General features: G+C 38.9%; 1 protein-coding gene across 1 annotated transcript; it reads left to right on the plus strand.

Moving 5' to 3' along the window:
• Window positions 1-6247: 6247 nt before the first annotated feature.
• Window positions 6248-13266, plus strand: SULT1C4 (sulfotransferase family 1C member 4). Its single transcript, XM_026055466.1, has 8 exons — window positions 6248-6450; window positions 7511-7688; window positions 9358-9495; window positions 10798-10895; window positions 11220-11346; window positions 12503-12597; window positions 12812-12992; window positions 13154-13266. The coding sequence occupies exons 2-8, from the start codon at window positions 7517-7519 to the stop codon at window positions 13264-13266; spliced, it is 924 nt and encodes a 307-aa protein (XP_025911251.1). The 5' UTR covers window positions 6248-6450; window positions 7511-7516.
• Window positions 13267-13646: the final 380 nt, after the last annotated feature.

The raw sequence follows: 13646 nt of genomic DNA on the forward strand, positions 1-13646 counted from the left end.
TGACCTTTTATTTCTACAAAGTAATTTCCAGAAACAATACCAAAAGCATGTATTGCGGCTGGCAGGGTGACACTGCAGCATTTCATATGCATATTTTCTTGGAAAAAATATTTGGAAAAAGCTGTAGGAGTCCAATTAAACTTTATCACCTGACTATTCATGCTCACAATAACAAAATTGTAAAAAATGTGACTGTGACCCCAGCACGTGCAGAGCTTGGACAGAATTATACGAACTGTGGACTCCATCACCTCCTCTAACAGGAAACTCTGCAGGAGAGGAGATACTTAAAGCAAATAAATTTCTGCAGTGTGATGCTTTTTTTTCTTTTTATTAATGAGACTCTTGATACGGTTGCTATAACATCACCTGTTTCAGTCCATTATATTTTTCATAGACATTGGTAGTTAGATACAACATTGTTATGCCTCCTCAGATATGTAAGATTGATGAGGAAAGTGGGTATTGCTTTTTTCCGTGATTTGCATACTGAATTATGAGGGTCATCGCTTCTTCCATGAAAGCGCTTCCTTTTAGCAGCAATATTTACTGCAATTCATTTAGGAAACCAATAGCTCTAATTTTTTAGAGTGAGGTGTGCAGTTCCGACCGTATAACTGATTAAATTCAATGGGAAACTTTCAATAATTAAAACCTATTTTTCATTGGAGTTGCACCTCCATCACAAAGGGAGCAAGGAAACTAATTAAGAAGAATTCTGATTCACTGAACTCTTGCATGCCATTAGACCGCTGATTAGCAGAGTTACAGCAACGTGAGAAAGCGAAGACCTCTTACGCTGTTCTGTACGGCTGGAGATAGGGATGAAGGATAGAGCRTAGGCTGAAAAGGARAGGACAGCTATTCCGAGTACATTGRCRTTTATATATGAGCTAACCYGAAYAAACTAATCATTTTGAGGAACGCRTGACAGCGAATRTTTAACTTGATTGGTTACCAGGAGCAGAGAACTGGGAGCTKACTTTAGATTTTATATACTTAATAAGTCTAACTGGCCTTCCAAGTTTACTTTGAACTGCCATAAGAATGTTAAAATTAAGATTGTGATGCTTAATTAGAAAGACTAAGCTCTGATCCAGCTCTTTAGTCTTACTACACTATTTCTACTTACATATACATAGCACTTTAGAGGAGAGCGGACGAATGTAGTTTATCTGGAAAGGCGTGCAATGGAAACCCAGTTTTGTTCTCGCTGTGGAGGTATGCGACTTATAATTCATGCAAGAGGTGACATTTTCACCGTCAGTAGAAATGGCTTGTTTTACATTTGTACCAGAAGAAGATGAGGACAGTGTTTTTAAAACCTTGTTAACCTCTCATGCAAGAGCACATTTCTGTTTCAGACTAATAAGAAAATTGCATCTTCTTTCCTTAGTAAGGCTGCCGAAATCCCAGCCAAAGAAAGAGCTGGGTGGTTTTTCAAGCGGTTCATAGACATGGAGAGCAATGGGAATCGGTGCCTGGGGCTGAGAGGCTGGTCTGGGAGCCCGGGATGACGGGGAGGTCCCCTGAGGCACAGCCAGTGGCAAAGCCCGCACCTCGCTCTAGCAATGCTCCTTGCCCCCAGTGAGTTGCGTGTGTTTTTTCTAAGGACTCAGTGAATTTGGTCTCTTGAGGCCAGAAGTTTCTAAGATTTCCCTGCCCCTGAAATGAGGATAAATACATATGCTTTTCTGCATATATAGCTACTGAGTTGCCAATTATTTCCACCTGCAGCTGGCAGGTGGAGGAAGGCACCCCTGTTTGTGATGTGCGGGGATGTCCCGTGGTGGGAATGGACGTCCCAGCTCTTCCTTCCCCTTTCACTGCCCAACACGAGGCTTTGCGCAGCTCGTGTTCCCTGACGCCTGCTGAGCCCTCACTGGCCTCTGCTTCCAAGTCCCCTCTCGTTGCTTCTGGGCTAAGTGGGAAAGTCTGAATGTAAGGAAAAACTTCTTTACTGTGAGGGTGGTTGGACAGGGGAACAGGTTGCCCAGAGAGGTTGTGGAGTCTCCATCCTTGGAGATATTCAAAAGGCGTCTGAACAGAGTCCTGGGCAACGTGCTCTAGGTGACCCTGCTTGAGCAGGGGGTTGGACTAGATGATCTCCAGAGGTCCCTTCCAACCTCAACCATTCTGTGATTCTGTGATTCTGTGATCATAAGTGCTTCGCTGATAGGAAATGTATTTAAGTATTGTGCTTAAATTTTTTGCTGAATCAAAGCCTTAGGACTTACCATTCCATGTTTAACACTTACTGTTTTCCATAGTATTTATTTTGCTATTATATAAATATATCTATGATGATTATCTCTACAGCATATGGCTGCAACCCAGACATTCATTAATTAACCATTACAACATAGATTGTGAAGTAATGTTCCCTTTTTACAGATATCAGCAGGAATGTTCTTGGTAAAGTATGGGCTGTGACAGCCAGAGTCCACTACAGGACATATTTGCGATTAACTCTAGGTATGTCCTGCAATACCTAAAGCTTTCTTTGCCTCAGGTTGTCCCCTCTGACTGATAGGTCTTTTTATTTAGTTGCCAACAAGTGACTGGGGCACCCAGCTTTAAAACTCAGAAAGCCCAAAAGTGAAACCTTGACCTGTTCTGCATGTTCTTCTGTTTCTTCAGAGTACGCATATTTCTGGATGGCAAATACAGGTAAGTACCTAAGGATTTCAAGATCTTTCAAATATAATGTTAAGATGATTCTGTTAACAACTTTTGTCCAGCAGAGGGAGACGAGAGTTTTAGATAAATGTAGTATAAACACTAAGCATAACAAGGAAAAAATATTTTTAAAAGTTCAAATATATCAGCTGTAGATTTTAATATAGATTTTAATTTTTAATGCATAGTTCCCTAGAGCATATAGACAACTAAATATAGGCCAAATCTGAAGAAAATCAGACTTAAAACAATATTTGTAGTGCTGGATATTGTTGCAAGATTCACAGCCGTCATCTTACTACAAGTCCGATCTGGTATGAACAACAACAGAAAACACTCTTTTTCTAATTTCGAAAGTCCGACTGTGATTCTTGATTAAATCTAAAATGCTAAAAGGCTTAAATCTAACATAAAAATTAAAACAGTTATCTACAATAAAAATGTTCTATTAATGATTTTAAAGAAATGAAAGCTTCAGATAGTAATTGGAAGCATAACTTATTTCTTAAATAATCTCTTTTTCAGTTTTTTTCGAGCTAAAAAAGCCTAAAAAATGATATATTTAGTAGGAGTAAAAGAAGARATTCTAAAGATCCCACCTGAAGAACAGCAAAACATAACATAGACCTGGCTCCAGAGCCTTGAGGGTTTACAGAATAAACCGTCTTTATTCATCTGCTTTCTCCTAGTTTTGACTCCACTGTGGTGGTGTTCATCTTTGCTTAACTTCCCTCAGATGTTCTAGTCAGTAACAACCGAGCATCTCTGCTCATATTAGTAGTCATATTAACGTCAAGAACAGCATGGTGTGGGCATGGAAAGTAACGAAGCATAGCAGCAGCATGTATTAATGGGGTCCTGAGTCAAAAAACCATTTAAGGGCCCCCAGGCTGCACACTTCTGTTTTTCAGTTCACATCAAGGCAAAGCCAGAAGAAACGGTAATAAATCTATGCCACTATATAAAAGCATGGAAATAAATAGTGCAAACACGTCATTATCCTTGAAGCAACTCTGGTGACGCTGTGCCAAAGGGAGGCTGAATCACCAGAGTGAGCAGAGAGGGAGGCAGTTCGACCAAGCACTAAGTACTCCGAAGTGCCACAAGACAAATCTGGTTATCTTGCAAGGTAGTATTCCTGAAGCTCTCCATGGCTGTTAAAAACTGGAAAGACAATTTTACGTGGAACTAGATGAGACACTCATAGACAACTATCACCTGGTGATAAATAAGAACTTGCTGGCTTACCACGTGCAGATTTAAGGAATGTAGATGAGGACAAATGTAAGATAAACGTATCTCTATTCTTCCTTTGATGATTAGATACGGATTTCATGAAGCCCAAGGACTACCAAACCTAATACTAACCACCCCAACTTCACTTGCATTGCTGTACAGCAAGGATGCTTTCAAGGGCAAGTAAGCCTTATTCCTGATTCATAGTCACTTGTCTCCATGCTGTGAGTCTCTTCCCAACAGTCTTCCCAACAGTCTCTTCCCATGACCGTTTCCATTGAATGGCCTGTAGCTTTCCATTCTCAGGTAAAGATCTAAGTATGCTCACCCAGGCTAACATAAAACTAGTGCATTTTACATGGGGATGCWTGAGGAAGCTCTTTGCAGGCAATGCCTGGCGTCTTTTCAGAGCTGCCCAGTAACCCACAATCCTGACCCAGAAACCCAGACCATGGCCCAGCCAGTTCACCTCCCACATCCCCGTTTCACAACAGGAGAAATCCATCACCCCCTGCCTACTTTGGAAGCAGTTTTCAAGCTGCAGGTGGAGTTCTATGACCTTGCTCCAGGATATCTGGCACAGCACGCTGTTCACAGGCTGCTCAGATTCGCAGCTGCAATAGGGGAGAAGCACATGATAGGCAGCTCTTCAGTTTTACTTTGTTCAAACAGGCTAGCTGGTTTACTTTGGGGATTACTGCATTATCAAGATGATTGTGTAACTAAAAGGGGTGTGAATACCCTTTCAAACTAGTCAATGAACTTTCAGTTGCAGGTGTGAGAAGGACAAAGCAAATCAGCATGGGCTTCCACAGCGAGGAAAATGACAAATCCTCTGATTACAGAACCTGAGAATAATGGTCACGTTGAAGTATGGAAAACAGAAAGAGAAATGTGACACCTTGATCTTATATTCTCTGCTTGTTCCGTGTTACTTGTTAGTTCCGGTATTGTCAACCTTCAGATTAAAAATCTTGTCTCAAAGCCAGAAAAAGATCAAGTGGTTGCCTTAAAGTCAATCAAGTAGTCACTTCAGTTTCTTTGTTTCATGATTTTTTGGAAACTTTTCTTGAAATTGTACAGTGAATGCTACCAATTCACTGCCTCCCACAGCTCTTCAAAGGGGACCTCCTAACTCTATGTTATTAATTGCGTGAGAAAAATTGTCACTCTACCCATCTCTCTCCCCTTCTCTCTCACAATTCCACATATTTCCTACTTGTCCTGTTTTCTGTGTATAGAGTATCCTTCATTCACCTTCTCTCTTTGTCTCCTCATTCATTTATAGAGACAAATACACAGCTCAGTACTTTGCTACGTACTCCTCACTTCTCACCTATGCCCTAAAATAGAGGTGACACTCCATAAGCCCTACTACAGTCAGTGGAGAGCTAATGGACTCTGCAGAACAAGTCAGCTCACATTTGGGCAGCTGAATCACTGTTCAGACTCCACTGGCCGTGCTGACTACCCCCCATATTAGGTAGGATTAGTGCAAGGATGGCCACATCCTCATTTGGTTATGATGTATGAAAAGTCTTTAAACAATGGAGATGACAAAAAGCCATTTTAGATACAAATGCTGCCAGGCCATCCAAAGGATGACCAAGCGGGACCTTGAGGACTCACAGTGCTTGCATGCCTTCAATGGAAGACAGAAGCAATGCCGGTGAGCTAGTTTTTTAAAATAATTTTCCTTTATGAACACAATCAATTCAAGATTGCTTGAGTTCAGCTGGAGTGAGCTACTTTTTGCCCAAGAACGTTTTCAATGCATACAAACATTTCAGGATGACTGCAGGGACTGGGAACTAGATGCTAAAGTATCACTGGTATATTGTTGGTCGCCAACGTTAGCATGCTGTTTGCAGTTAGTCTGGGGCACATCAGTATATAGGTTTAAAGATAGGCAGGGACTTAAACTTTATAAAGAAACACTGCTTCAACATTCAGTGAACCCAAACCCTGTGATGTCATGCTAATTAAGAAGTGAACCTGCTTAGATAGTGCTATAAAACTGAAATTGCTGACCCCAGTGACAAAACAGACCTTTAGACATACATTAAATAAGCTGTGTGCAGTATATGGTGAAAATGGAATCAGATTTATTTTAATTCATGCAGTTCCATCGATCTTTGGTGTTAACAAACAATAAACTATTTTAGCAATTCAGATTAAATATTAGGAAGAAAATCAATTATTCTAAGACTATTGACAATAATACAGACAAGTTTAAAATAATCTTGCTGGAGCTACTGGCAGATGTTTAATGCTGTTACAGGTAAGGAATCATAGTTTAGACGAGAATTCTAAGTAGTTTTCATTCACAGGATTAAAAAGGAGTTCATAAACCAGGCAGAAAATTTGTTCAGCTATTGGCTGCTGCTGTATCTCCTCCTTCGCTCTCCTCACATTCATAGGAGGAATAGAAACTCCACCCAAGCTTTCATCCTACTTATGCCTGAAGATCAATGTTGGTGCACAGTTATTAATACATCCAAGGACTGAAGACATTCAAGTATAAAAAAATCTCTGGCTAGTTTCTTTTTCTCTCTCTTTTTTTTTTTTAATTTCATGGGTCAGTGTCCAGCCACCAGCCTGACTTCTTGATCTGCTCAACAGAATCTATACAAAAGCAGGTGTAAGTAGACAAGGAAATGAAAGGAAATATTTGTGGCAATGCTTGCTGTTGAGATTGAAGTGTTTCTTTTTTCTTTTCTGACTGATATTTATAATTGAGATGATTTCTGTACCCTCCTGCCCTTAAGCAGAATTTTCCTCTGATCAGATTCTGGGGCTCTGAAGGTTATGACTAACAACTTCTGACTTCCTTGGGAGAAGTCCAGAAATGAATAACTAGTTATCGTAAAAGTATATGATAGGTAGTAGACTTAACTAGATTGATTTAAATTATTAAAGTTTAACAACCTTTGTTTAATGATCTATCTGGTTCAGGTTATTTATCAGCATCAAATGTCAATGCACTGCAAAGAACTCTGAAAGTAAAAAGTTCCAGGAACGAAATACAGAAGAGCTCTGCAAATATTTTTGTGAGTATCAGTTTGTAGCAGACATGCTGTTTCTAATTATTCTGTTGTTAGTGACGGTTAAAATAGGTAGGCCCAAGGGGTGCCAGCAAGACTTTCTGCTTATTTTCTTTAAGAAAGAAGGTTTGAGTCCTTTATGCTGACTTCAGTGGGAACTGAACATACTCTCTCCTCTTTTAAATCACACTGCAAACTACTTTTTCTTGCCTTTCAAAGGCAACCAACTTCCAGTCAGTATTTTACATAAATATGTTTGCTAAAATGTTCAAACATGGAAATAAGGTATTTTTTCTCTTTTGGAATCTGAGAAAATGGAGTGATTTTTAGAGCTGCTGAGAACCAACAGCAAAAATATGCCAAGCATTTCTGAAAATTAGATCACGCTGTAAGGAGTCTATATAGATAGATAGATAAATAGGTCTAATCATAGGCAAATAAATCAGAAGATCAATAAAGTCAATAAAAGAGACCTTGAGAATAGAAGAGTAAATTTAGGTTTCTTTTCAGAACAAACACATTCATTTCCAACCCTTTCCTTCTTCAAGAAGTACGCAATGGCCTTGGATAAAATGGAAGATCTGAGTCTGCAAGAGACATTGACCAGACCTGAGACAGGTGAAGTGGAAGGTGTTACCTTTACAAAAATAATATGCAGCACGTGGGATCAAGTTTGGAACTTCAGAGCCAGACCTGATGATCTGCTCATTGCAACCTATGCAAAAGCAGGTTTGTGTGCATAGGAGACAGAGAGAAATGTTTGGGATATTACTTACTGCTGGAATTGAAAATTAAGGTTTTCTATTGTGACTGAGATTTGTTCAATCCCAAAGCAGACTTACATTTTAAAGAGGTGAAGTTCTGACAGCTGTGGCTGTAACTTCTGATTACTTTAAGGGAAATGAAATAATAATAATCCTTTACTGTCAATGTTCAAATGGTCAAAGTCTGGTTACATACACTTGCTGTTTTCTTTGATTTAGATTATGTACAGATATATTAATGACAACACTAGAACTTTTCAATCAATAAGTAATGATTTAACAACACCTAGTTAAAATCATTGTTTACTCAGTAATAATAGAAACTGGCTGAACTATTAATCTTACTATGATTTGGTTAATGACTTGGTATAAACCAGTACTGATTCTGGAAATGCCTTACTTATAAATAAGAAATCACCAAATTAGCTCACTTAATAATGGCAGCCAATAAACTACCCACCATCAATCTAGCTAACTCATATTTGTATTTAATTGGAGACTGGCCACGTAACTCGTGTATTACCTTTTCTCCTCTTGACCAGCCCCGTTATACTTATTACAAAGAAAAACAATGAATAACAAGTATTCAATATTAATTCTGGATGAATAAAAGCATGTACAATTTAGGGGATTCAGGAATAAATTCAGGAACATTTGATGATCACTAGAAATTAATGACTGGAGTTAACAAGAATTTTTTAATTTTTTTCAGCAGAAAAAATGATTGTTACACAAATTGATTACTTTCATAGGAAAAGTAAATTTTGCTCAAAATTTTTAATTTATTTCAGGTATAGTGAAAGCAAAAGATGATATTTTGATTAAAATACCTCAACCATTGAACTGAAAGGAAATAAACAGCTAGGAGTCAATTTGACATTATGTTGCCTTGCCAAAACTGTATAGTTCAAGCATCTTGTTAAGGGCACGGTTTTATGCCCGCATTTTTTCCCATGTTATCCCCTAGCCTGTCCTCTAGTTGACCTGCCACAGTACCTCAGGGGAAGTGTCATTAAGCCTGTGATCATGGCCACAGGGGAAAAGAGGTACATGAGAGACATGATTCTGTAACTCTTACAAGATGCTGCAATAGCTCAGGCAGATGAAGTTTAATGTTATACTGACCTTCATTAAAGCATTTCAGATGAGAATATTGGAAATACTGCAACCTTTCTATATTTCTAAACTGTTTGAAACTTTTAATTCACTCAAAGTTCAGATATTTCAATCTTTCATTCAAATTCAGGATAAAAACATTGAAATAGCTGAATTTCTGTGAGGTATGAAAATAAGGAGGAGGGAATTTCACTCTTTCTTGCAAATAATATAGCCTCCAAATAATAGTGAGTTTATCCCAGAGCTTTTTTTAACACTGGGGTGGGCATGAGGGTATTTCTGTCAGCATAAAGAAAACTGTCCCAAACTGCAGTCCCTGAAACTTTGCTTTGGAAATTACTTCTCTATTTCTAATAAAGCATTTTTCCCCCACTATCAYCTCTTTCCACTTTGTCCATCATCTTCTGTGCTGTCCCTTCCTCCTTTAATATGGAGTCCATCTTTTCGGCTTCCAGTTCTCTGACAGAAGTGACTCTCAGCTCTTCCTGAGAGAAAAATATAAACACTGATATTTTCAGGTACCACATGGACACAGGAGATAGTGGATATGATTCAACATAATGGAGATATTCAGAAGTGTAGACGCGCCAGTACTTACAAACGGCATCCTTTCCTTGAGTGGTCTGTCCCAAAGTCTTCAATTCAGACTTACTCAGGTAAATATCATACAGATAGGTTTGTGTTTCAGACAAAATGAAACAACACGATCTACCCAGACAGTATCCACTGCTCACAACACAGGTTTCCTAGGAGAGGTCTGATTTGCTTTGTCACTGTACGGTGCACTGTCAGGCATTAGGGCCCAATTTGGTTGCCTTAACATAAATATCTAGCACTATCCAAGCCTAGGCAAGGTTGGCAGATATGACACAGGCCCTGTTGAAAAGCATGTCATTCTGGGGCGGCATCTGAAAGCCATGTGTGATACTCCACAGTACCTAACACAGCAGCAGATATGTGTAAAATAGCAACATGTGGGCAACTGAATCTCACTCTGAGATTACACATTATATGAAACAGAAGCCTGTCTTGGATGTATTCCCAGAATGTGGATGCTGTTTTCAGTGGTTTTACTACTATTTTTAGTAACTTCTGTTAAATTCTAGAGTCTAGTCATCTAAACATGATATCAGGCATTCAGGCATCCTGATTGTTCTGCAAAGAGAGTTTCCTACAAGACCCTTCACTCCAGCAAAGACTCCCATTGCACACTAATCTTTAAGCCAGACTCTCTTGACATTTGAAGCTAAACAGTTTCTCTGACTCTGCAGTAGGAGTGTTAATTTTTCTCTTCTAAGCCAGACTGGGCTGACATATATGGACACAAAAGAATGCCTCTCTCTGATAGAGGCAACAAAAAAAGGATGGGAAAAGAAAGAAATAATATATATCTACATATCCCCACATATTGCCATGTATTTGCCTATATCCAAAACTATTCAAAATCCACTGTGCAAAGATTTTGAACTTCATCCATTCCTCTCCTGGTCTGTCTTCCTTCATAAGCCATTCAGAAAGTCTGGTCACCCAGCATATTCTTTTTGTATCCTAGAAAGAAACAACTGTCTCTCACCTGCAAAGAAAATGGAGATCACCAAATGTTGTGAAGGAGAAAGACTGATTGGTTATATATAATTTGGTATTTATAATCCTCCCTTGGGATGCAGATAAGGGGGCTAGACACAGGTCCAGGGAGTCAAAAAGAATATATAAATCACTGTTCCCCCTTTCCTCCTTGAAAACACAGGTAAAAATTCCACCAGAAGCACTGAAGTTGCTTCTGGGTTCTTATGCAATCTTGTATATGTGTTATACTGCCATATAATTTATAGTAGGTGAAGGTGAATTGCAAGGTGACTGCTAAAAAGTCACAGTCAAAAAGCCACATATGAGAATAGCAAAAAAGTACTAGCAGAATTTAGAAAACAGGTCATTCATTACAATGAAACATTCCACAGGCCTGGAATTAGCTGAAGCTATGCCTTCTCCACGAACACTAAAAACTCATCTCCCTGTGCAGCTGGTACCCCCCTCCTTCTGGGAACAAAACTGCAAGGTAAGGTTGAGAGGTAGGACTCAATTCTACCTTACTTGGGAAAAAAGTGAGATAAAACAGGACTGAAAATGGTTTCCAGAATCCTTGTGAAACCTAGAGTTCTCCCCAGCAACATTCGCTTTAATGTACAATGTGTGCGTGAAACTAAAGAAGTCATGACTAAGTTACCCTAGTTGGATTTCAGAAAATCTAAGCAAAATCTCTTCAGCCTTTGTCACTCAGGCTCCAAGAGAAAACTCCAGGAGACGCTTAACATCTATAGAGATATGTGGAATTCCATATTTCTCACATTTCATATTTCTCTTGTTTCTACATCCAATAAAGATAATCTATGTGGCAAGAAATGCCAAAGACAACCTGGTGTCATACTACCATTTCCACAGAATGAGTAAAATAATGCCTGATCCAGGAACCTGGGAGGAGTTTGTGGAGAAATTCATGGCCGGAAAAGGTGATGAACTGCAATAATTTGTATAAGAGATTTTAAAAATGCCTAACTTGATCTATTTATTTCGGCTATGTTTTGAAATCCAGTGCTGACAGAGTGAKGGAGGATATCTACTGAAAGTGTTTCAGGAGTAATTTATCTTCATTTGTGGGATTTTATTAGTACCTAAAAGATGGATGCTCTCTTTATAGCCCCATTATGAAAAATGTGCTACTCTTTATTCTATCATCACATCCAATTTTCAGGTTTCATCTCTTCTTTCTTTGAGGATAAAAGAAACCTGCTTGGAAGTCAGAGGGGAAGGAACAGTGGTTTGATGGCTGTATTCTAGCCTGATACACAAGAAAACAAAATTTAATTCTGTGAAGTGCGAATTTGAGTTAAGAGAGTCTTTTTACCTAAATTTAGCTGTCTAAAAATCAGACATTGAGACAAAGCCAGTTATCTAGCTCTAGAGAAAGGCACCCCCAGAAGCTGATTCTTCCTTTCCTAAAAGAAGTGCCCATATTCAAGAAAGAAAAACCTACGCACGTGGATGAGAGTTTGCAATTTTTGTCAGTAAAGCTTCTGTAGATGCTTAACGTTTTGCCACCATGTAGGCCTAGAGACACCACTATCTTGACCAGCGTGACAGTCTCATGTCTAAGGGAGACTTTGGGTCTTGTGTTTGACCAGCTAGGATTGGGATACTTCTTGGAAAGAAACAGGCACTTCTGATAGCATACTAAATATTTAAACTATGTAGAATCATAGAGTAATGCAAGCTGGAAGGAACTTCCATGGTTTTCTGGTCCAGCTCTCACCCAAAGCAGGGCCAACTAAGAGTGGTCTTGTCCAGCTGATCAGATAAATCACACTCTAGCAATGTCTGTTTCTCTCCATTGACTGTAAATGCAGCCTAGATGTTTCATTCAATGTAAGTATCTGCATTTGTTGCCATCTAAAGTCAGACATGAATCCTACTCTGAACATCCATACACCTGAGGGATATAATTAACGTGAATGCTATGTACAGCACAGAACACAGTAGTCATGGCCACAGCGATTCAAAACCAGCTGGGAAGTGCTCGGACACTGGTTATGGGGGTAACATAATTTCCAGGGATCTGTAAGACAAATTGGGCATTTACAGTTACTGACAACATTCTTCTTTTTTCAGTGCTCTGGGGGTCCTGGTATGACCATGTAAAAGGATGGTGGAAGGCAAAAGATAAGCACCRTATTCTCTATCTCTTCTATGAAGATATGAAGGAGGTAAAAGGCTGAACGTATACAGCTCTGTTTGAAATCTGGAAAGCCAGTAGCTATTACATACACTCAGCAGTTTTCTGTTGTAATGCCTGCTGTATCAGTAAGTCTTCAAATAATCTGATCTTTTCATCCTGGCAACAATTATAACTTGAACATTATGTTTGATTTCTTTGTTTTTCGTGGCTCCGTATCTTATCCCACTTCATTGTCTGCACAGAATCCAAAGCGTGAAATTCAAAAGATTCTGAAGTTTCTGGAGACGGATGTGGAAAAGGAGGTTCTAAATGAGATACTCCATCACACTGCATTTGAGATAATGAAGGAAAATCCCATGGCAAACTACACTAAAGATTTTGAGGGAATAATGGATCACTCCATTTCCCCATTCATGAGAAAAGGTGCTGAGGTTTATTATTTGGCATCAACTCTGCCTTCCTGGTTGTTTGTTTGTTTTGAAATAATCCTTCATTTGAAGTACAAGTATTTAGTGAGTTATGGTTAATGGGCTGCAAGAAATACTGACAAATTAATCTTTTTGCTTTGTTTTGCTGTTTTGTAGGGCTCGTTGGGGACTGGAAGAATTATTTCACTGTGGCGCAGAATGAGAAATTTGATGAAGATTACAAGAAGAAAATGGCTGATACTGCTCTTGTTTTTCGCACAGAACTCTGAGCATTAGCAAATGGGAATTATTCTTTGTGATCTATCAGCCTATCCCTTTTTAWATATTTTGCTTTTCCTTCACAAAATATCCATGTCCCCAAGATTCCAATAGCTTTCTTTCACATGCCACTGATTTTTCATTATCATACGATTACCCAAATTATGTGGAGGTTTAGACTGGTCTCCCTGAAGAAAATAATCCCCTCTCTGGATACTTCTCAATCATCTCTCCTATGGTAATTTTCTGTATTAACAAAATTATTTCAGAAATGCCTTGAGTTTTTGTCGTTGTAAAACTGCAGTTTGTATTGTTGGCATTTTCAAATCAACCTCTAACAGAAATTAAAGACCAATAGGAAAAAAAGATGTTAAAGGAGTGAAAAAGATGC

The sequence above is a fragment of the Apteryx rowi genome, unplaced genomic scaffold (assembly GCF_003343035.1).
Source record: "Apteryx rowi isolate R43461 unplaced genomic scaffold, aptRow1 scaffold_123, whole genome shotgun sequence".
NCBI lineage: Eukaryota > Metazoa > Chordata > Aves > Apterygiformes > Apterygidae > Apteryx > Apteryx rowi.